This window comes from Solanum verrucosum, unplaced genomic scaffold (assembly GCF_900185275.1).
Source record: "Solanum verrucosum unplaced genomic scaffold, falcon-dt-bn FXZP01000103.1, whole genome shotgun sequence".
Lineage (NCBI taxonomy): Eukaryota > Viridiplantae > Streptophyta > Magnoliopsida > Solanales > Solanaceae > Solanum > Solanum verrucosum.
The window spans coordinates 6,083,166-6,108,448 of record NW_026020048.1 but is presented as its reverse complement, the minus strand read 5'-3'; the positions used below and the strand labels follow the sequence as shown (position 1 = coordinate 6,108,448).

Sequence of the window (25,283 nt, the reverse complement as noted above, 5' to 3'; positions counted from 1 at the left end):
TTAATCTGTCTTACCGTTTACAATTACTTTTAATTTGTCTTTTACTCTCTCTTCATTTCTACTTGTCACAATTTGACTTGATACACCCATTAAAAAATAATTATTCAAATAGATATTTTATCAAACTATTCTTTATTAAATGATGTCTTGAAAAATAATTTGGAAAATAAGTATTTAATGTTGACGGTAAAACATGAAAAATTATTATCTTTTTTTTTTTACAAGTCAAAAGTGACGAGTAAAAAGAAAATCTATTTTAGAAATAAGTGACAAGTAAAAGTAAATCGAAGGATAATAATTACGTAGATATAATTGACAGTGGGTCATATATAAAGGATCTATCCGTAACTAAGTAGTAGTATAGGGGTATTTTGGTCTAATTAACCCTTAATGAAAAAAATAAAAAGGCATGTCGCAATGAGGTGCTAGGCGGTTAAATACGAAAAGGCAGGTAACGAATCTTTCCACCGGCAGACATATTACAAAGATAGAAAGTACATTACTCACTCCCGCAGACAGAAAGTCCATCTTCTTCATTCACCAAAACGAGAAATTCTAGGGTTCCAGGCTTCTCTTTTGTTGATAAACTCCGATCTCTGATTCTGTTTCAGAGTTGCATTGACAGATAATCATCTTGAAAAGGCGAATTTTGAGTGTTTCATCATGACTTTGAAGAAATCGAGGAAGGTTTCATGGGCTCCTGGACCTGATTTTTGTCAGGTATACACAGCATTTCTTCATCGAGTCTCTGTTTAGTGCAAGAATTTTAATATTTATTTTTATTCATCATAAGTTTTTCATAGATATAGATATGCCTGTTGCAGAAAAGCACACAAATGAATTTGCTTGCAGAATTCTATAATTTTCTTTTGCTAGTTTGGATTGGGGAAAAGATGACGCTAACTAGTTTTGATGCTCTGTTATGAATGAGTCGCTGGAATGTAGAAATTAAGGATTTCGATACTCCCAAAAGACAAGGACAAAACTCAAAAGAGTAAAAAACTGAATTTTTATTAAATTTGAAACATAGCGGGAAAGAGGCAATTGCCTTTGAGATAACTATTTGAGACTTTTGAGTCCCTATATGTTCCTTGAGTTACCTTTTGGACGTCCTAAATCCACATGACTAGCATCCGACACACTAATTGATAAGAGTGAACCAAATCCGTATGGTGCACTCCTACCACATTTGGACCAACCGCGAAAGCCATTTGAAATTTTTTATACATTCTCAAATCAATCCTAAAGTGTTATCAAATTTAAAGCTATAGATGAATAATTTCATAAGAAAGTGTATATTTCATTTCCCAAGGAGATATTCTAAGAGTGTAGTATCAAGGACATGTCAAATTGACATGCTTTCAGTTTTACTTATCAAGAACATTGATATGCTTTAGTTTTTTTCTAAACTTCTCCTTAACAAGTTTGTATAATTTATCACTCAACAGGTAAAACATTATCGAAAAGAGGATTGCCCATCAAAAGTTGGCAGCGGATCTCAGTTAAAACAGACGCATCAAAGCATTGATAGATCATCATCTGAAAGAAGATATTGCTTGAAGAAGTCAAAAGAGAGACTTTCTTCCAAATCTCTGGCTATATGGAAATGCCCTCCCAAGGTAATCTAAGTTTAGATGATTGGAGTTGCCTTTATTTGAATAGTTTCTGTACGCATTGTCGCAATAACCCCATTTATTGTTGTTACTTGTAGTTCCATTTGAACGAGAAATGGCTAGTGGTTGCTGGTGAAGAAAGTAAAGAAGCCAGTAATCAGGAGGATAAGAAAAGAAGGGTGATTGAGGCGGTTTTCCCTAATCGGTCTGCAATTCCTCCAAAGTAAGTAAGTTTTGGATTAATATTTATTGTGCTTATAGCTTTCATTGTCTTAATTTACTTGGTTTTAATCTGTTATTTTTCTTATTTAATTTCCATACAGTCCTTACAACTTGTCTGACCTGGAACAAAGTTATGATGATAACCAAACTCCAGTAATCCGAACCATTCCTATAGAAGAAGAAGAAGCAGATGTAGAAGTTCCAACCCAAACCATTAGCAGATGTCTACCTAACAGTCCATCATCATCTGTCAGGACAGTTACTTCTCAAAAGCTACCTGATAATGGAAAGTCGCTTCCAGAATCTTTGTCAGCCTTCCCAAATGCCAGAAAACCTCCGAGCAACTCTCCTTTATCTAAAAGATCGCCTTCTAATGTGCAATCTACTCCAACATATCATTTAAGATGTCAAAATCTGAAGGGATCTAAGCAAACCCAAGTTTCTCCTAAACTACCTATTAGTTACAGCTTTGTTCCCCGGTATCAGCCGACATTTAAAAGTATCGGCACTCAGACTGAAATATTTCCAGACCAACCAGCTAATGAAAACCATGGGACCAAGTATCAAACAATATGTGAAAACCAGAATATTCCCCAACTCAAGTCTCAAGTTTCTGGAATGGCACCTGCTAAGCACAACCCTGTCACCGAATCTCCATCCACACATGATTTGACAGTTGCTGTAGCCACAGATGTAGCTGCTCTTGCAAAAAGTCAAGAGCAGGGTAGTCTGATCGATACCAACTTATTGGTTAGGCTTCTCCTCAACCCAGAAGAAATACCAAAGCTGATGAATGAACGTGGCATTGCTACCAATACTGCCATGTCTAGGCCAGAGGATCTACTGCTTCCTTTGCCTAGGACAAAACCCGATAAGGTAATTAACAAGCCCATTAATGAATACCAAGCTTCCCTTGCAGGATCTGGACCAAGCTTTGTGCCAAAGCCAATGGCAAATTCTGCACCCTTGATGATGACTAAGCCTGAAACATCCATGAGAAGTAATTTGGTTGCTGAACAAGGGTCCCCTCCAAGTGTAGAAACTGCAAACACTAGAGAGAGTAAGTCACTAGCCCACCCCACTTCAGACCTAAATCTGGAAATTATTAAGAAACTGGTTAACAAATATGGAGTACCTGACAATGAAGGAGGAAAGCCCTCGGTTAATTCTGAGTTTGTTTCCAAATATGGTCGTACCACCTTGCAGCCTAAGCTGTTTCACCAAATGTTGGACATACATCCCCTTCTTCCTCGATATTGACTAGTCATACCCCTCTTCACAAGGATATCAATTATTGCAAGTCCCTGATCAAGCAACATGGAGAACAATGTGAGTCTGTGGTTGATGAAAGCTTACAAAATACCAACCCTCATGGTACTACATGGGGGGCAGGTTTGTTAAAGAACCAAAAACCAATTCCGCACAGCTTGACACCTTGTGTTTTCTTTAATAAACCTAAGGGATGCCGTAATGGTTCCTCTTGTCGCTTCCTGCATGATATATCTGGTCAAAAGAGGTCTGGGGGGACGTCGGAAGGTCGGGATTCGAAGAGAATGAAGTAAAGTGGGGAACATTAATATGACATGACTCAAGAGGTATTCTTTTCTTTTTAAACAAAAGCACTCCGTTTTGCCTTTCCATTGAGGGAAATTTTGAAACGCAGACGTTCAAAACATCAGAATCAATTTTTTGTCAGGTATACCCAACATTTGAAAAACTTGAAGGAGTTTTCCCTTGAAACTTTGAACTTGGATGAAGCATTGTTTTGCCTTGACAATATTTCTATTCTGACAAGTTTTGGTATAATCATTTTTTTATCTCCTAATTGCAATATATTATAGCCCTCCCCCAATTTAAAAACTAAAACGTAAAAGTGATATACTGTTGATATCAATAATGAATTCAACATGTTAATTTGATTTATACTATAAGGTATGGAAGCATGTATTAAATTCTTTGAAGGCAGTGAAAATTGTACCAACGAATAACAATAATAAGATGACTACATAGAGTACCTGTATAAGTTTAGTTTGGTTGGAGTGAAATGTTACTTGAGAATTGAGGCCACAATTTCCTACAAATTCTGAATTCCAGATACTTGAGACTTGAACGGGGTAATATTCTGCTTTCACATATCGTTTGATACTTAGGCCCATGGTTTTGTTCACAATTCTTTTAAAACATCCTTTTACATCATTTAATCTAATTAATTTAGATTTGTATAGTATGAATCTCTTTGAAACACACTTCAATTGATATTTTAATTAAATATTTCATAAATTAATAACTACGTCATAAACGATGAAAAAAATTCATCCTAGCAGCCTTCGTAACGTTTCAAATGTTGTATAGTCACTAAGATTTGATCTTTTCTCTTTTTTCCTTTTTACCTTTTATTACCTTTAAAATATGTTTTCAAATGATTGTGTAATTGTTAAAGGACTTTATATGTTTGGAAGTCGGAAATCTCATATTGATAATACAATATTTTGATTTGATTAATTTTTTTTTTTAGGAAAAACTAAGCTCAGGTCTCATAAAAATAAATTAATTACAAACATATATCCCCATATAATTATGTCTCCTAATTAATTACTGAAAATGTCACATTTCCTTGTAGCTTTAGTTATTTGACTCTTTTTTTAAATTCTTTTGCTTTTTATTTCTCTATTTTTTTATGTTTCTTTATTCATTTAATTTTTTTCTAATTGTTTTATTCTTTATTTGTTTACATCATAATCTATTTTTCACTCAATATTTATTTTATATACTTCCTTTCTTCTTCTTTTTTTCTCATTTATTTTTTGATAAGTCTATTTTTTCTCATTTTGATTTAATTATTTTTACATTTTTATTTCTGTTTATTATAATTTGTAAAATATAATTTGTATAACTGTTTAAAGCTCAAATGATTGTGTTCGTATAAATTCGTTAGTTAAAGTTTTATCATATCATATAATTCTGAATTTTGTATTACTCAATTATACAAAATACACGCAAATTATACTAACGTGCCCGCGAATTATACAAACGAGGTGCGAATAATACAAATTATTGTCCTCTCTCGCTCGCCTCACCTATAGCTACGTATCGTAATTAGCAGATTATAGCTATGAAACGTAATTAAACTATTTTTTAATAGGTATATGCGAAAGTTCCCATTAAGATTTCCTATATTCATTCATGTACAACCAATTATCTGCATAATGCAAAGTAGAAATTGAATTAGCGCATAGGAAAATATATAAATATAAAAGGTGGCATCAAACTGATCTCGCGGTAATAATTTGTTTTGTTGAGTTTTCAAATTTATATATAAAAAAACATATATGTACCCCTCTCTCTCTCTCTCTCTAGAATAATTTAAATGTGTTTGTGATTGTTAATTCTTGATTTTTTTTATTTTTTTTAAAATATTACTTATAGCATTAAATAAAATTTAAACATAAAAAAAGGCGGGGTAGGGGTGGAGTAGACAATAGTACAAGGAGTAATATTTTTAAAAACTTTCTATAATGGACACGGACATGAAATAAACAAGCCAATTTGAAGCAGCTATCTGTATAAATTACCCAAACGCATTCCACTCTTTATATAACCCAAAGTCCAAACGCTGGCATTAGAGTAAGCTTTGTAAAAGAAACTCTCCTTATCTTCTCTCCCTGGCATCTTTCTCTCTCTATTTCAATGTTGATTTCAAGATTTTTGGTGAAGTCAAACAAATTCTCCCTCTTTTGATTGCATCTTAGGTTCTTTAGGGTTTTGTGTTGGAGAATTTGAATTCGTGATGTTTCTTGATTGGAATTTCACAATGTAATTGATGTTCTTTTTGCTTTAGTGGTTTCAAATGTTCAAGAATTTACTATGTCTTTGTGATTTTTTACCAAGATTCTATAATGTCTTTTCTTTAGCAAAGAAAATTGTCTGATAGATTTTTTATCAAAATTGTAATTGTTTGTGGAATCTTTAATAGTGAAATACTTGGTTAGTATCAAATAGATTTCTGGGTTCGCCTGTTTAGAATTGACAACTTCTATTTGTTCTTGTTATGTTTCTTGATTTTCAATCATTCTAGTACTTATCAGTTGTTTTTTTTCTGATTTTTCATCAAGATTATTATCAAGATTGATAGTGTTTTTTCATCAAGATTCTGAAATTTATAAGTTTAGTCTAATGCATTATTTCACCTTTTTTTTTTTGGTTGTTGGTGGGTAGGCGGGGTGTCACACCCCGAGCTACCCCCGAGATGCGGACACGGGACCTAGGACCACAAGTGATCTCAAGCTAACCCTGTTGGCATGATCATGAGCATACTAAATATAATCTGAATAATGGAAACTGTGCAGAAGCTAAATCATAAATAAGATAAAAAGATGGAGAATACCCATATACTATAACTGAGATAAATGAAAACTGATGAATTTAATACAAGGAAGATATTAACTCAATACTAAGCTGAATCTATCTATGTCTGAAATAAGCCTCTAAACTGACTAGAAATGTTGGGACATGCCCCAACTAGGTCTAGCAAAACTGAAACTAAAGACTAAAAGCAATAAAGATAAACATGTCATTAGTCCTCGAAGAATGAAGACTCACCACTAATGCTTCTGAACTGAATATTGGGAATCGATCTAAGCGTGACCTAGATGCTGAGAACCTGAACTTACATCACGAGAAGATGTAGCGTACGTATGCGTCAGTACTTGAAAGGTACTAAGCATGCAAGATAGAGTAAAGCTGAAAGAACATATAACTGAACAAAGCAATGAAATAATCTGAACATGATATAGATACTGAATACTGAGCTAACTGAATGCAATGATCAATTTATAACATGTTGACTGAATACTGAATGAACTGTAAATGTGGTCAATGCAATAGAGTCTGACTGAACTGTGGGAGCTAATAATAACCGACAATAAAACCACATGAGCTAAATGTGGAGTCCAATGTATATGCCCTATCGAGAGGATCCAATATACCCGGCCAGAGGTATAGAGGCATGCTGGCGTGATCACTAAACTGATGTTTCCCACAGAGGAGACTTACACCTACGTGGCTCGTAGTTCTGGGACTATATGGGTACGTTGAACCCTAGTCCAACTCGGTATTATGCTACTCCCAATGAATTAAGTAGTTAACTGGTTATGACTGAATTTCTGTAAATATTGGATAACTCAAGACTGAACATGCAAACTGAGAATGCAACAATTAATCTGATTATGATGCATTAATAACTGAGGCATGTATAACTGAATAACTGAAATATCTGACCTAGCATGTGTAATTCAAGAACTAAAGAAATACATAGCTAGGGTTCTAAAATTCATGCAAGAAACGATGTAACAACATGATAATCTGATTTGGAACATGTTAATAACTAATTCATGATGATCTGCTGTAATTCTAGAAACCCTAGGTCTATTCATAATAAGGGAATCAAGAAACTGACTGAATTTTAGGGACCCAATGGGCGAAAGGAACCCACTAGTGAAATCCCATATACCTGGTGACGAATTCCACGGAGAAATCTTTCGATTTCGGGGCTGGAACTGATGGAACCTTGCTGCGTTCTTGAACTAGGCGCTGCTGAAGAGTGAAGATGCTTGAAGGAACTGTTGAGTATTTATCGCAAATTATTTCAGTTGTTCGTTCTAATTGCTTGTTACCCTTGTTAACATGTTTACAAGTTGATGTCTGTAGTTCCTGAATTTCAAATGTGTCCTCTTTCTAAGCATTTTTCTGGGATCAGTAATCTCACTTGCTCAGTTTATCTTTATTTCTTCTTCAGATTGTAAGTGTACCTGATAATAGAGCATGGAAGCATTCACGTGGCGATGCTATTCAGGTATACTGGATCTATTAAAGCCTCTTTTATCTACTTTTTCTTTTTTAAGAATTGCAGGTAAACAGTTTTGTGGGAAAAGCACTAACCCCTGGCTATTTGGATGGTAAAATATAGTTTAGTGAGTTATCTTACCCAGAGATAAGGATCAGTGTTTGTCTACTCAAATCGCCTTTGGTGATGTAGTTTCTAGTTTCACGTTTTCCTGATTTAATTGGCTATTTGGGAACTCCAACTGTGCTTAGGAGGTTGATGGTATTATTTTATTTTTCCTAAAATATATGAAGATTAATAATCAGTATGTTCCTTTGCTCTATAGTTAAGTAGCTACAATGGCTTGGTCATAGCAGTTAGAATTCAGCTGTATTGTGTGACTTCTCCTTTTTCTGTTTCCTCACTCCTAGAGCTCTTCTTTTCCTGCGATGAACAAATAATTTTTTTCGGTGATGTAGGTTTCTTTTTGACTAGTACATCCTTGTTGGCAAGACACTTGTTAGAGTTATTATACTGTGAATTGAAACTTTGCGAATTTGCACATGATTAGTGATTGTTATTATTTAAAAATAATAATGTTGTTAATTATTATTATTAGTATTTTTGTTTTCATTATTATCTTTTCCATCTGCAGCCAATTAAACTGCAATTGTTTCCTTCTGTTGGTAGAGACCAGGGAAAACATAAACTTTGGAGGTCCCCAAAAATGGTGAATTTGACTCTATTACAAACATACTCTGAGAAGGTAAACATCTCATGGCATGGGTATTTTTCTCTTGTATCCATTTCTTACACATTTATTTGCAGTACCTAACTCCTATTGCTCCATCCAAATGTGCAGTTTGACTTAGCTTGACTCCATTTTTGCAGATGACAGGAAGGGACAAAAACTACAGATATATGGCAACTTCTGATTTGCTAAATGAGTTAAGCAAAGAGGGTTTTAAAATAAATGTTTCTGGATTGGCTGTGAAATGGTATGACCTTTTCTCATTTGTTGTTTCTTATGCTCGTGTTGTTCCTGTTATGGGACTAGGAGCTTCTAATTTGACCCCCTACTAAAATGGTTGTAATCTTTTTCATATTATAACCATAGGCCTGTCAAATATTTTACTTTCCTTGTTAAATGGTGAGCTTTTCCCATTTGTTGTTTCTTGTGTTGTTCCTGTCTTGGGATTAGGATCTTCTTTTTGACCCTTACTAAAGTGATTGAAATCTTTTTCATATTATAGATCCTGTTGCATGATCACCATAGGTCTGTCAAATATTTTACTTTACTTGTTAAATGGTTCAACCTTTTCCCATTTGTTGTTTCTTGTGCTGTTCCTGTCTTGGGATTAGGATCTTCTTATTGACCCTTACTAAAATGATTGTATTTTTTTCATATTAAAGATCCTATCGCATAATCACCATAGGTCTGCCAAATTTTTTGCTTTCCTTGTTGATATTTTTCTTAGTATTGAGACCAATCATGTAGGACAATTGCTCTGCTCATATTTTGCTTTCCTTGTTGATATTTTTCTTAGTATTGAGACCAATTGGGTTAACCTGAGTCAGGACCAGAACATGCCTGAATCAAATTTGATCTGCAAATCAAATGAGAAAGAGATAGATCAGCCTTTGTGGAGGAACTGGATCAGAAAAAACGGGGATTCATTACTGATTAGGACTAGGGTTGACAATTCAAACGAGAAAGAGATAGATCCAGCATAGCTTTCGAAACAAATTGCATAGATTCATATGATTGCGTAAAAACTTGCATATTTGTTCTGGACATATAAAGAAGTCAGATAATTGATAATGTCAAAATGCAACTAGTAATTAGCTAACCTGACACATAAAAAAACAGGTTACACCGAAAAATGCAATGAACTACATTTGATTCAGAGCTGCAAAGTAGCTTGACCTTGCCTACTTAAAGGCCACGGCGGATCTGGGGTATCAGGTTAGGGTTTTCAGGAATAACTTTTGGGCAAACATTATATTTATACTGAGAAATCTATTAAATATATAATAAATATTTGTTGAGAACTTACTAACAAAGCAGTCAGTTGGTCCCGTGTTATTATTGAAGAAGACACTTATAGTTAGCTTACCTTTTTGTATGGGGTTCGATTCGCCTTGGACACATATAAAGAAGTTTTGCTTTTAAATTTGTAATTATTGGGAATTCATAAATTGAACTAGAAAGGGGTAGCACTTAAGCTCAAATTTCTGAAAAATGGACAATAGTGATTTGTTAATATATATATATATATAGTAGTAAAATTATCCACGCATCATGCGGGAATTTAATATCATGGAATTTATAAAATAATACTTAAAATCTATCCGTCATTAATAATGTAAAGGATAATGAAAATTATTACATCTTATCATTTATCCTTAATAACATAAGCATAAATTAATGACTGTAAAAATACATAACAGGATTTGTAACATAAGCAATGGTGTCAGTGAGCCACTCAACAGGAGCAGAGTACACAAATATTTAATTGTAAAGAAGAAGAGGTTCGGAATTTTCATTGTTTTAAAATGAGAGGAAATCCTTTATTTATAGACAACAAAGGGTAGTGTGAACAAATGTTTATTATGCCTTATCGGAAAGGTTACAACTATTTGGAAAAGTTGCAACCCTTCGGAAATGTCACAACCTTTCATAAAAGTCGCAACTCTTCATAAAGTCTTAATTTTTCATAAAAGTCACAACTTTTCATGAAAAGGGAAGAATAGTTTTGTAAATAAATAAATTAAAAGGGAATTCTGGTTTGTGGTGGCGCCACATAGACGGACCTAAGGTTCTCTTTTATAGATATACTAGACTAGAAGCTTAAGTTAATCTCAAATTAAATGAATAATTTTTTCAAACTCATAAATTTTATATTAATCCAATTTCACAACAATATTAAAGCATTTATTGGTTGCTAATCGAACTTGCACTTAGATACTATATATAAGCAGATTTCTAAACTCAATGAAGTTAGTCCAGTTATATTACAGTTTTCCAGAAAAAGACTTGAAACTTGAAACTGAGCAGGGTCGAACACAAAACCTCAAGTAACATTACCTTTGTTTCTTATAGTCAAGCATCTTAAGTTCCTTTGCTGATTTCTTTTTTCTTGCTCTTAGTGCTTTCTATTTCAAGAGCTAATTAAGAGAATAGAATCTGGCTTGGTAAATAGATGTAACTCATACACTTGCATCTTTCCATAGTTCCGTTAAACGATCTTGTAGTGCATATTTTGCACCTTCCAATGGTATCATATGTTAACAACACAGTTCTGAAAATATGGGAATATTCATATACGGTGCATATTATATCTTTAATATCTCGCCTTCACTCTCAAATGCTGATTTCCTACCTTTTTTAGGCTGGTCGACCATATTATCCTGTGCGTACAGGCAGAAGGGACAGTAAGGAGTCATTTTTTGATAGGCGATGGCTGAAATTCCACGACCAAATGGGAATATCATTGAAACTCTTAGACTATTGTCGCTCAGAGGATTTGATGAGTGGGAAACAGTTGCCCTCCTTGGTAATCTTTCTAATCCCGCTACTTTAATCTTCATTCACTGCACCTTTTTTGGAATATACATATTCTGAAATTCTATTATTTTTTCTTCTTTTATCGCACATAATATTGGGAGGATTGGTTGTCAATTTATTCGGCCCAGGCTCGATAATTTCACGGGGACAGGTTTACCTGATCCAACAATTCCTCCTGACTTTGTTGAAGAGTTGAGGCGGAAGTGTCCAGACGACAACAACACCATCAGCAATATGTTGAATGATGAAGATACAGATACAGCTAGGGGTCTGAGTGTATCAATTGGGACATCATTAGATAATCACTACTACAAGACTTTAATGAGAGGAAGAGGGCTGCTGTTTGCTGATCAACAGTTGATGGCTAATGAAAAGACTGCTGCAGCAGTGACAGATTACGCTATTGTTGATGGCATTATATTTAGGACAGAGTTTGCTCATGCCATGGCTAAACTGTCCAATTTTGGTGTTCTTACTGGATCCGAAGGAGAAGTTCGGCACAGTTGCTCACCCTAAATTCGTAGATTAGATAAATTCATGACTTTTACTAGTGCTTGGATCATGGCACACACATGTACAGAGTGAATTGTTTGTTTGGATGAATGCTTAGATCACTATCTGATTTTTCTCATTATTGCATATCTTTTATATGTACATCAATCAACAAATATGTGTGTCTGAGGAATTGCACTAAGGTAAATCAAGAAAAAGAATTGTTTAAATCAAGAACTTGTCAAGATTTGATCAAAAGTCGATTATATCATATAGAAATAATGCTGTGAGCCCTTTCTTTTCCCCGAAGCAAATACTACAGGAAAACCTAATCTGTTGGTACAAGCTAAGTTGATGCCGCCAAATTGAACAAAAAAGCGTAAAGATTTTCAAGATAGTTGTAAAGATTATTATAAACATGAGATTATAGACGACACAATTGGATTTAACAAATATGTATGTATGTCAATATAGTATGAAACAAGAATATAAACAAGATCATACTTGTTTGTTGTTGCTTTGTTGTAGAACGATTAATTCAATGAATTGAAATCAGATCTGAGGAGGATAGGAATTGAAAAGAGATGGCTAAAGTTGTTCTTCTTCATCAATCTCAATTCCCTGGTATCAATCCTTGAAATTATTTTTAAAATCTTGATACGTCCCGTAAGTCCTCAAATGTGGCTTCAAACAACGAAATTCTTTCCATATACCTTGTCTGACCATCTCTATTTATAATACTGCAACAAAACCTATAAAAAAAAAACTATTTTAATTTGGTTTCCTATTCCTATTTAACTAGGAATCCCACTTTTTCTTGCCAAAATATTAAAAAACATAAAAGACTTTTTTAAAAAAAATATGCGGGAATATATATTTACAGTTATTCAGTTAACATAGCCAAAACATTAACAAACATAAAAGACTTTTTTTTTAAAATATGCGGGAATATATATTTACAGTTAACTTATGTTACAAACTACAGGATGTATTTAGTATTATTTATAAACAAAATTGACTATAGGATACTTTAAAAAAAAAAAGACTATAGGATACTTTAAATTTATATTCTTTTTAATTTATCTTTTACTAGTAAAATTATTCGCATTTGCGCTTCGCGCGGGAATTTACTATCACGGAATTTATAAAATAATACTTAAAACCTATCAGTCATTAAAACTAAAACATTATATTATCTTACATACAAGATTAGTAACAAACATTAATAATGTAAAGGAAATGAAAATTATTACATCTTATCATTTATCCTCAATAACATAAACATAAATTAATGACTGTAAAAATACATACCAGGATCTGTAACATAATCAATGGTGTCAATGATCCACTCAACAAGAGTAAAATACACAAATATTTAATTGTGAAGAAGAAGAAGAGGTTCGGAATTTTCGTTGTTTTAAAATGAGAGGAAATCCCTCTATTTATAGACAACAAAGGGTAGTGTGAACAAATGTTTATTGTGCCTTATCGGAAAGGTTACAACTATTTGGAAAAGTTGCAACCCTTCGGAAAGGTCACAACCTTTCATAAAAGTCACAACTTTTCACAAAAATCGCAACTCCTCACCGAAGGCGCAACTCTTCATAAAAGTCACAATTTTTCATAAAAATCACATTTTTTCATAAATGTTACAACTTTTCATGAAAGGGGAAGGTTAGTTTTGGAAATAAATAAATTAAAAGGAAATTCTGATTTGTGGTAGCGCCGCATAGGCGGGCCTAAGATTCTCTTTTATATATGATATATATGATATGAGATGCTATGATTTATTTTGATTTTCTGTTTATGAGATTTGAATGATAAATATTTCAAAAAATGTCTTCCCTTTTTTTTTTAGTCAGACATGAAAAGAAAATTTATCTTCTTTTTAAAATTTCATTAAAAAAAATCTGTCTTATTGTTTATAATTACTTTCAATTTGTCTTTTACTCCCTCCGTTCAATTCTACTTGTCACAATTTGACTTGACACACCCATTAAAAAAATAATTATTCGTATAGATGTTTTACCAAACTATTCTTTATTAACTGATGTCTTGAAAAATAAGTATTTAATGCTGAGAGTAAAACATGAAAAAAATAATTATTGTCCTTTTTTGATATGTCAAAAGTGATAAGTAAAAATAAAAATTTATTTTAAAAATAAATGACAAGTACAATTGAACCGGAGGATAATAATTACATAGATATAATTGATAGTGGGTCATATATAAAGGATCTATCCGTAACTAAGTAGTAGTATAGGGGTATTTTGGTCTAATTAACCCTAAATGAAAAAATAAAAAGACATGACGTAATGAGGTGTTAGGCGGTTAAATACGAAAACGCATGTAACGAATTTTTCCTGCGACAGACAGAATTCAAACATTGAAATTACATTTACTCACTCCCTCCCGCAGGCTGCAGCGGCGCATCCCTCTTCATTCTTCGTTTTCTTCACGGCTTCTCTTTTGTTGATAAACTCCGATCTTTGTTTCTGTTTCAGAGTTATAATCACCTGAAAAGGCGAATTTTGAGTGTTTCATCATGACTTTGAAGAAATTGAAGAAGGTTTCATGGGCTACTGGACCTGATTTTTGTCAGGTATACACAGAATTTCTTCATCGAGTGATGTTTATTTTTATTCATTTTAAGTTATACGACTATGGATCAATTTCAGGTTGGTCTATGTTTCTGGTATAGATGTGTGTCTGTGCACACAGATGAATTTGCTTGCAGAATTCTATGATTTTCTTTTGTTAGTTTGAATTGGGGAAAAAATGATGCTAACTAGTTTGGATCCTCTGTTATGAATGAGTCGATGGAATCTAGAAAAAAAGTAGAAAGGGAAATTAAGGATTTCGATACTATCAAAAGACAAGAACAAAACTCAAAAGAGTAAAAAAAAAAAAAGGATTTTGATAAAATTTGAAACATACCGGGAAAGAGGCAATGGCCTTTGAGATAACTATTTGAAACTTTGAGTCCCTATATGTTCCTTCAATTGGATGTAGACAAAAGAAACTTTGGGTGACCTTTTGGTTGAAAGAGTACTTAACACGTTCTTAATCCACGTGACTAGTATTTTACACATTAATTATATGAGCGAACCAAATCCGTATGATGCACCCCGGCCACATTTGAACCAACCGCAAAAACCGTTTGAAATTTTTTATACATTCTCAAATTAATCATGAAGTGTTCTCAAATTTAAAACTATACATGAATAATTTCATTGGAAAAATAAATATGTTTTTCCATGTATGTCATGTACACTTCTATTATTACAACCCAACACAACTATCGATCTATAGAGCCTCTAATGATATAATTGAATATAAATATAAACTCTTGAGACAATTTCCGATTAAAGAAAAAAGAACATATACTAGCTAACACAAAATAAAAGTGGTGCCTCAACATATATCTCAGGAAAAGAGTAACCTTAGCCTTGTCCACTCATCAATTGCCACACCTCATCCTTAAATATGGAAAATAGAGGGGCCCTTAAAGAGGGTTGAGTACACCATAACAATACTCAAATAAGTATTATTGACTCTGGTTTACTAAAAGTTAGGATAACTACTAGTGTTATTATCCTGCAAAGAAGTGGAACTAACCAAGACCGACTGAAAAGGAGGCTCAACTCAAAGGGAGAGCGGTGGATGTGATTCTAAGAGCCTTACGAGAATGAATACCACAAAGAAACACAACGAATTGTCAACCGACTTTGTTAGGAAATCAATGCAAGTATTATTGGACATAGAACAAAATGCATTAAATGTCAAATAATAATTTATTTTACATTTGAGATGGAGGATCTAGTGTAAATTTGTTTCAACTCAACCTTATATACTTTCAATTCCATTCACAAGATAATTTAAATAAAATCATTAAATCCCATTTCAATTGAATTGAATCATAAGAATCATTTTCGGCTGCTTAGATCTAAACATATTCAAATCTTTTGTACCTTTATTGGGGAGTAACATACTAATACCAACACAATATCCAAGGCCAACTATGTGATCAACTTTTTGACAAATATCATAGAACCTACTTGCTCATGTTCAAGTCATCTCCGCGTAGTGTTGCACGAATCGACTCAACCCTATTAGGTAGAGTTTACGTATACACAGACAAGTGTAGTTTCAAGATGACAATCAAAATTTATCTGAAGCCAATCTGGATAAACATAATTAAATCCCAAAATATTTAAATATGTCGAAAACAAATTTATGGCCTAGTAGCTACTTATAGTAAATCATGGCGTTCATAACCAATCCAACTCATTTTGATAGAAACAACTGTAAATTTTTTTCCTCAAGTTATCAAAGCATATGTCAAATGAAGATTTAATACTTAAAATATTTAACAAGTGTTATTTCAAATATTTGTCTCTCAGGAGATGATATTTTTAAAGATCACTCAGCTTTGGGAATATATATGGTAAAGTCATTGAATTTTGTTTTGTATCAATAAAATTACTCAACTTAGACCTTTGAGATATCATTATTCACTAAATAGTCTTTTTTTAATTCCTATTCTAATCCTTCTTCAAAAGGATTAGTGGTTGTTTTTTTTTCCTCCAAAACAAAACCCCTTTTATTATTGCATCAACGGAATACATAGTTTAACCATATCTTTCGCATCCTGGATGATCCAACTTGGAAAAACTTCTCCCAAGAGACTTCCTTCATCAAAGAGATGGAGTATCTAGCTAAACTATCAACTATTTTGTTCATAGATCTAGAAATATATATAAATTCTACATGATTGAACATTCTTGAAAGCTTCCAAATGTCTTCACACAACACTTCAATCTCCCATGAAGTTGTTACTCGTTTCTGAATCATATCAACAACATTTTTAGCATCAGATAAAATCTTCACTCTCTTTCATCCCTTAATGATAGCATATTCAAGAGCTTTCCCAATAGCAATTGCTTTATCAGTCATGACTTTCCTAACAAATTGGATTGGGGATCCATGGGCATGAAGCATGTTCCCAAGGCTATCCAAAGCCACAATACCGATACTTAACCCTCCATCATCATTCTGCAATCCTCGCATCTGTAAACAATAAAATGCCATCTTGCAATTTTGTTAGTTTAATCATAGGATGATTTATAGAGGAACAAGAAAGATTTTTTGTTAGTAACTCTTTATATTCTTCATACTCCAACATAGATCTAGAAACAATATCTCTTGGTTCTAACCTTTCCGGATTAAACAACCAACTATTTGCCACATAATGTTACCGCTCAAGTTTAACAAGTCAATAGATTCAGAAAAAGATTTGGTATTTAAGAACAAGTCATACCACCAGAAAGAAAAATCAGTAATATTTCCTATATCAGGCCAATTTATAGGACATTGCTTCCACACAAGTTGAGACCGAGGACCTTTGAATAACATATGTTCTATATCTTCAAGTCCAAGACCACAAATCTTACAAGTCTCATCTACATTGTGTAGTCTTTTTGCTAAATTAATATGGATGGGTAAAGAGTTGAGTACACATTTTCTCAAAAAGTGTTTAAGCTTATTTTTAACTCCCAACTTCCACAGGAAGTCCCAAAAACATTTTGGAAAAGAGTGACAACTCGCTTGAGCTTCCGAATTTTTCAATGTCTTACCGATCAAATCCTTTGCGATGTAGTAACCTGACTTAACTTCATAGTTTCTTGTTTTTGTATGGTGCCATATTAACCTATCATTAGAACCTGCAATAGAAATTGGGATAGACAATATAACATTAACATCTTCAGCTTCAAACAATGGATTTAGCTCTTGTATTTCCCATGAGTGCACATTCTTATCAATTGAATCAGATACTACTAAATCTAAATTATATGCCCATGGATACTCTTAGGGATGAAGCCATTATTATTTGGTATCCAAGGGTCAATCCAAACATTAATATTTTTCCCATCAGAAATCCTTTAATCCTTTAGTCAAAAGATTTCTTCCCCACAAAATACTCTTCCATATCCAAGAACCAGAAGATGATGTTGAAGCTTTAAGAAAGGTTGAGTTTGGAAAATATTTGCTTTTAAGAACTCTTGCTATTAAAGAATCTGGTTGCGATAGAATTTGCCAAGCTTGCTTAGCTAATAGAGCCATATTAAAAGTTTTTAGATCTCTAAAGCCTAATCCTCCTATTGATTTAGAGTCACATAATCTATCCCATTTCTCAAAATGCATCTTTCTTTTCTCCTCTGTTTGTCCCCACCAAAAATTTGAAAAGGGGGATGTAATTTCCTTGCACAGACCATCAGGGAGCTCGAAACAAGACAAAGCATATGTAGGGATCGCTGCTAGTACGGACTTAAGCATAATTTCTTTTCTCCAGTACTTTAAAATTTTCCCTTCCGTCCTTTTATTTTCGTCTTGACTCTTTCTGTTATAAACTCTAGCATCCTTTTCTTGGAACATCCCACAACAACCGGTAAGCCTAAATACATACCCATGTCATTTCTTTGTCATTGTCCAAGCAACAAGGATATCTCAACTTTTTCCTCCTCTCTCAATTTTTTACTAAAACAGATAGCTGATTTATTTAGATTAACCACTTGCCCAGAGCATCGTTCATATTTCTTTAAGATATTGGCTACACAACTTGCATTTTGATTGTTAGTTGAACAAAATATAAATGAGTCATCAGCAAAAAATAAATGAGTCATGCTCGGCCCATGTCTATTCAACTTTAGCCCTTGGATTTCATTTTGTTCCTCGAATATGTTCAACAAGGTAGATAAACCTTCAGCACATATTAAAAATAAATATGGTGATAGTGGATCCCCCTGTCTTATCCCTCTGGTAGGTTTAACCGATCTAACTATCTCCTCATTTATATTAAAACTATAAGCAGGTGTAGAGATGCATTGCATTATCCATTTGACAAATCATTTATGGAAACCCATTTGTAAAAGCATTTCTTGTAAATAAATCCATTCGACTCTGTAATAGGCTCTCGACATATCCAATTTCATAGCCATATATTTTTGCCTACATCTGCGTTTGTTTCTTAAAACCTGCATAAATTCATGAGCTAAAGTAGCATTGTCAGTTATTTGTCTATGACCGATGAAAGCCACTTGAGTAGGGGATATCACCTTAGTTAGAACACATTTCATTCTTGCCGCCAGAATTTTTGCAAAAATCTTGTACAAGGTAGAACATAAACTTACAGGTCTAAACTGCAAAACTAAGATGGGGCTTTTAACTTTGGGGACTAGAGTTATTAAAGTATGGTTCCATGTAGGAAGTAGATATCCTGTACTAAAGAAACTTTTAACAGCATAACAGATTTCCTTTGATAAGATATTCCAATACGTTTGAAAAAATAAAGGAGTCATACCATCAACACCTTCAACACCTGGTGCTTCAAGAGGATACATCGCAAACACCGCATTCTTTATTTCCTCATCATCAACTTCCTTAATTAAACATGATTCAAAATACAGTCCAAGTCTGTCGGGTTAGATGTAGAGAATAAATTGTTATAATATTGCTCAACTTCTTGGATTATATCAGTTTGGTCTACCACCCACCTCCCATCAGATGTCTGGAAACCTTTTATCATATTTCTATTTCTTCTTTGCAAGGTTGCCATGTGAAAGTATTAAGTATTTTTATCCCCTTCAAGCAACCATAAAGCTCTAGACTTCTGTTTTCAAAAGGTTTCCTCATCGTTATAGGCTTTGCTTAGTTCCCTTTTCAGTAACCTTAATTTACTCCAGTCAAAATTACTAGTGTTCCTAAGGGCTGTAATCTTTCCCTTAATGCCAATAATTCTCTTTCTTGCATTACCATTACCCCCCACCCCCCCTTAGCCAAGCTAACAAAGATCTACGATAATGTAATGATTTTAAAGCTAACTCGAGATTGCTCAAAGCCATTACAATCATACGACCAAGCTTTTGAAATAATATTCTGAACTCCTTCATGCTCAATCCACCTTCTATCAAAGCAAAACCGTTTTTTCTTCCTAATTGGTTCCGCATCAGAAGACAACATCAAGGAAGAATGATCTGATGCCTCAGTTTCAATATGTTGCACATTCGCATTCTCGAATTTAATTTTCCAATTAGGAGAGACTAAGACACGATCTAGCCTTTCCTGGATTATACCCTCATTTTCCCTGCAACACCACCATGTCCAAGGTTTTCCTTTATAACCTAAGTCAATTGCACCTAAGTTCCATATAAAATTCTTAAAGTCTCTAAAGGTCCAAGTATCTCTACTTCTTCCTCCTTGTCTTTCCGATCCATCAATAATATCATTAAAGTCACCAGCTATGACCCACAAAGCACCCCAATCTATGCATTTTTTAACTAATTTTTGCATCTGATATTTACGAGTGACTCTATCTGTACGTAGATGCACAAATATACACCAATATTTGCAATCAGCTAAGCCATCTTGTATCAAAGTTGCGATATAAAAGGAGAAGAATGTGATTCACATACCTGGATAGTGTCATTCCAAAATAAAGCTAGACCTTCTAATAATCCCATCGGCTCCACAGTTACAGTGTGCACCATATTTACTTGTCTTTGTACCCTCTTAACCGTGCCTTCTCTAATTTTTGTTTCACTTAAGAAAATCATACTTGGAGAGTGAAGACGCATTGTCTCCTTCAAAAAGGGAACTGTCAAGGATCCCACCAGGCCTCGACAATTCCACACCATAGCCCTCATTGTGAAGAGGGAAGCCATTTAGGGCTGGCCTCTCGCTCCGCCATGATTTTATTGTTTTTTGTTGCTATATCAATACTTAAAGCATTACCATTCTTTCGTTTATCCCCTGTAGCTTGTATTCCTTCCTCTATAATAAAAAGCTCACCATAATTTCCGTTAACAATCTTTCATTTTGTATCCTTATTTAAACTATTAGAAACACCAACTAGTCTAGCCCTCTGTTTCCAGTTTATCCTTTTTTTCCCTTCATTCTGATTGTCATTCCTTAGTTACTTAAACTTATTATATTCATTACAATGTTCAAATGCTAACGACTGAGATAAGCACTCAGAATAACCTTCAAGAGCAAAAGTACATACCTGATCTTTTGTTCCAGCTTGTATGGTATTGATTCCTTTATGGCCTCCGATTTGATTAGCGATTATGATACCCTGGTTAATGTTTTCTGTTAGATCTTTTGTATTCATCTGGGCAGCATCTTCATTTTCATTTGTTGTGGCGTCATATGTATTCTTATCATGTGGTAGTTTTGAGCACTTATCCTCCTCCCCCAATCCAATATCCAAAATTTGGGTTTTATTAGCAACAGAAGTTCCCTCTTCTGATTCATAAGTTGCTATCTCCATAGGCTGCAATTGGTTTGATTTTTTCTGTGCAAGGAATCCTCGTCAGTTCCCTTAAGACCTGCAGTTTCTTTGCATTCATTTTGACATAATTTATGGGCATTATCTTTCTTTATACCTATCTGTGTATTAGTCAAGTCAACTCCTTCTTGTATGTGTATCAAGCTTTTTCCAGTTCCTACATCTCTTTTCCTCTCAATCAATTTGGAATTTTTATTTTTCATCAGATTATGCCCCTCGGTACTATGTACTCCTTTATGTCTCTGATAATCTGCGGAAGCCACACGATTCTCTGCTTTTAGCCATGCCCCAAATTGATCCTTTTTTAGTGTGTCTGATCGTATATGTTTGGCTCTTTGGACACAAGTTTTCTCATTGAGTCCTAGTATACCGCAATAGAAACAAACACAAGGAAGATTCTCATATCGTAGTTCAACCCATGTAGTATCCCCTCTTAAGTTGATTAATTTACCTCTAGGCAGTGGCTTGGAGATATTCATCATGACCTTAAGTCTCGTTTATCGTCCCTCCTTGCTCCCATTTCCAGGGATTACAACAGCAATAGTTCCTCCCAACGCTTGCCCTATTTTGCGCCCAACGTCCCCTGACATCCGGTGTAAGGGGACGTTCCAAACTTGAACCCACATATTACATTCATTAAACACTACGGAATCGCTCTTCAATCGTAGTTCCCAAGGATGAGCATTAAGGAGGTATCTATCATATAACCATGGTGTACCCAATCTTATGCTGTCCATACTTTCCTTATCCTTAAAACTAAACTGAAAAAAATTATATCCTATTTCCTTTATTTTCAATCCTACTGGGTTTCCCCAAGCCAAAGGTATAGTGTTCTTGATTCCGTGACAGTTAACCTTTTTATCCGATATCACTTTACCAAAAAGACTTACCTCACACTCCTTCAAGCTTGACTGGATGTCTGGAATTTCATAGCTACAACCTCCTTTTCTTCCTCTGTTAGAATAAATTGATGTAGCCGTTCGGTAATCTCCTCCGTCATCATCCGAATTGTAGGGTTTACTCTCCAATTGGAGTTTGTTGAAACGCTGATGTAACCCAGTAAAGCCACAAAGGAAAACTCTTGATAATTTTAGATTGATTTGAAATTTTGCAGATTTTGGTAGCTAATCTTCAAAAGAAAAGAACCTCCCCTAAAGAGGAAGAAATCTCACAGTATAGACCGGAAAGAGGAAAACCCTCAGTCGGTGACGAGGGAGCTTAAACCACCTATGTTGGAATATAGTGGTTGTTGAATGCATCTGATTTGCTAATTGAGCTATCGAGGCACCTAAATGCTTGAGTTACATTTGTGATGTTAGTGTATATTTCATTTCCCAAGGAGATATTCTAAGTGTGTAGTATCAAGGACATGTCAAATTGAGATGCTTTCAGTTTTACTTATCAAGAACATTGATATGCTTTAGTTTTTTTCCAAATTTCTCCTTAACGAGTTTGTATAATTTACCACTCAACAGGTAAAACATTATCGAAAAGAGGATTGCCCATCAAAAGTTGGCAGCAGATCTCAACAGCATTCTCAGTTAAAGCAGACACACCAAAGCATTAACAGATCATCATCTGAAAGAAGAGATTGCTTGAAGAAGTCAGAAGAGAGACTTTCTTCCAAATCTTTGGCTACATGGAAATGCCCTCCCAAGGTAATCTAAGTTTAGATGATAGGAGTTGCCTTTATTTGAATAGTTTTTGTACACATTGTTGTGATAACCCCATTTATTATTGTTAATTATTTGTAGTTTCATTTGAATAAGAAATGGCTAGTGGTTGCTGGTGAAGAAAGTAAAGAAGCCAGTAAGCAGGAGCATAGGAAAAGGAGGGTGATTGAGGCGGTTTTCCCTAAGAAGTCTGCAATTCCTCCAAAGTAAGTAATTTTTGGATTATTTCTTATGTTTTGTAGGTTTCGTTGTCTTAATTTTACTTGGTTTTAATCTGTTATTTTTCTTATTTAATTTCCATACAGTCCTTACAACTTGTCTGACCTGGAACAAAGTTATGATGATGACCAAACTCCAGTAATCCGAACCACTCCTATAGAAGAAGAAGAAGCAGATGTAGAAGTTCCAGCCCAAACCATCTGCTGCAAATCGCCAGATGCATGTCTACCTAACAGTACATCATCTGTCAGGATAGTTACTTCTCAAAAGCTACCTGATAATGGAACATCGCTTCCAAAGTCTTTGTCAACCTTTCCAAATCCCAGAAAACCTCCGAGAAACTCTCCTTTTTCTAAAAGATCCCCTTTTAATGTGCAATCTACTCCACCATATCATTCAAGATATCAAAATCTGAAGGGATCTGAGCAAACCCAAGTTTCTCCTAAACTACCTGTTAGTTACAACTCTGTTCCTCAGTATAGGCCTACATTAAAAAATATCGGCACTCAGACTGAAACTTTTCCAGACCAACCAGCTAATGAAAACCATGAGCCCAAGTATCGAACAACATGTGAAAACCAGAATATTCCCCAGCTCAAGTCTCAAGTTTCTGGAATGGCACCTGCTAAGCACAACCCTGTCACCGAATCTCCATCCACGCGTGATTTGACAGTTGATGTAGCCACAGCTGTAGCTGCTCTTGCAAAAAGTCAAGAGCAGGGTAGTTGGATCGATACCAACTTATTGGTTAGGCTTCTCCTCAACCCAGAAGAAATACCAAAGTTGATGAATGAACGTGGCATGAATACCAATGTTGCAACTGCTGCTGCAGTAGCTGTTTCTCTCAATGCTGCCATGTCTAGGCCAGTGGATCTACTGGTTCCCTTGCCCAGGACAAAACCGGATAAGGTAATTAACAAACCCATTAATGAATGCCAAGCTCCCCATGCAGGATCTGGACAAAGTTTTGGGCCAAAGCCAATGGAAAAATCTGTGCCTTTGACAATGACGAAGCCTGAAACATCTGTGAAAAGTGATTTGGTTAATGAACAAGGGACCCCTCCTCAGGTAGAAACTGCAAACATTAGAGAGAGTAAGTCACTAGCCTACTCCACTTCAGACCTTGATCTGGAAAATATTAAGAAACTGATTAGCAAATATGGAGTACCTGACAATGCAGGAGGAAAGCCCTTAGTTAATTCTGAGTTGGTTTCTAGATATGGTCCTACCAGCTTGCAGCCTAAGCTGTCTCTTTCACCAAATGTTGGCCATACATCCCCTTCCTCCTCGATGACTAGTCATACCCCTCTTCACAAGGATATCATCAATTACTGCAAGTCCCTGATCAAGCAACGTGGAGAAAAAAGTGAGCATGTGGTTGATGAAAGCTTACAAAATACGAATCCTCATGGTACTCCACGGGGGGCAGGTTTGTTAAAGAACCAAAAACCAATTCCGCGCAGCTTGACACCTTGTGTTTTCTTTAATAAACCTAAGGGATGCCATAGTGGTTCCTATTGTCGTTTCCTGCATGATATATCTGGTAAAAAGAGGTCTGGGGGGAGATCGGAAGGTCGGGATTCGAAGAGACTGAAGTAAAGTGGAGAACATTAATATGACATGACTCAAAGAGGCTGTTTTTATATATATATATATATATACAGGAAACTAGTGACAAAGGCAGTTGCACCGCTGTTTAAACAAAAGCACTCTGTTTTGCCTTTCCCTTGAGGGAAATTTTGAAACGCAGACTTTTAAAACTTTAGAATTTATCTGAAAAACTTGGAAGGAGTTTTCCTTTGAAACTTTGAACTTGGATGAAGCATTGTTTTGCCTTGACAATATTTCTATTCCGACAAGTTTTTTTGAAATCATTGTTTGCTCTCCTAATTGCAATGGCAATATGGTATAGGCAATAACCCTCCCGCACTTTAAAAACGAAAACATAAAAGTGATGTACTGTTGATATCAACAATGAATTTAAGATGATAATTTGATTTATAATATGATTCAGTGGGAATTAATAAGGTATGGAAGCATTTGATAGAACAAATTAAGTGTATTAAATTCTTTGAAGGCAGTGAAAATTGTACTAGCGAATAATAACAATAATGAGATGATTACATACATGTATAAGTGAGAAATGTTACTAATAATGGCTTGCCACAATTTCCTACAAACTCTGAATTCCAGAAACTTGAAACTTGAAACTTGAGCTGGGGAATATTCTGGTTTTCGCATATTGTTCGATACTTGGGCTCATGGTTTTCATTAGTTGGTTGGTCTGGAAAAATTTCAGTCTGAGTGCCGATATTTTTAAATGTAGGCG

The 25,283-nt window shown here is 34.6% G+C and overlaps 1 protein-coding gene and 2 pseudogenes across 1 annotated transcript; all 3 read left to right on the top strand.

Moving 5' to 3' along the window:
- Positions 1-663: 663 nt before the first annotated feature.
- Positions 664-3,397, top strand: LOC125821925 (zinc finger CCCH domain-containing protein 6-like; annotated as a pseudogene).
- A 4,043-nt stretch (positions 3,398-7,440) lies between these two features.
- On the top strand, positions 7,441-11,740 carry LOC125821924 (putative Peroxidase 48; annotated as a pseudogene).
- Positions 11,741-14,261: 2,521 nt separating this feature from the next.
- LOC125821923 (zinc finger CCCH domain-containing protein 45-like) lies at positions 14,262-24,553 on the top strand. The gene is made up of 5 exons (XM_049501279.1): positions 14,262-14,318; positions 22,538-22,622; positions 22,674-22,720; positions 22,817-22,941; positions 23,041-24,553. The coding sequence occupies exons 1-5, from the start codon at positions 14,262-14,264 to the stop codon at positions 24,551-24,553; spliced, it is 1,827 nt and encodes a 608-aa protein (XP_049357236.1).
- The last annotated feature ends 730 nt before the right edge of the window (positions 24,554-25,283 follow it).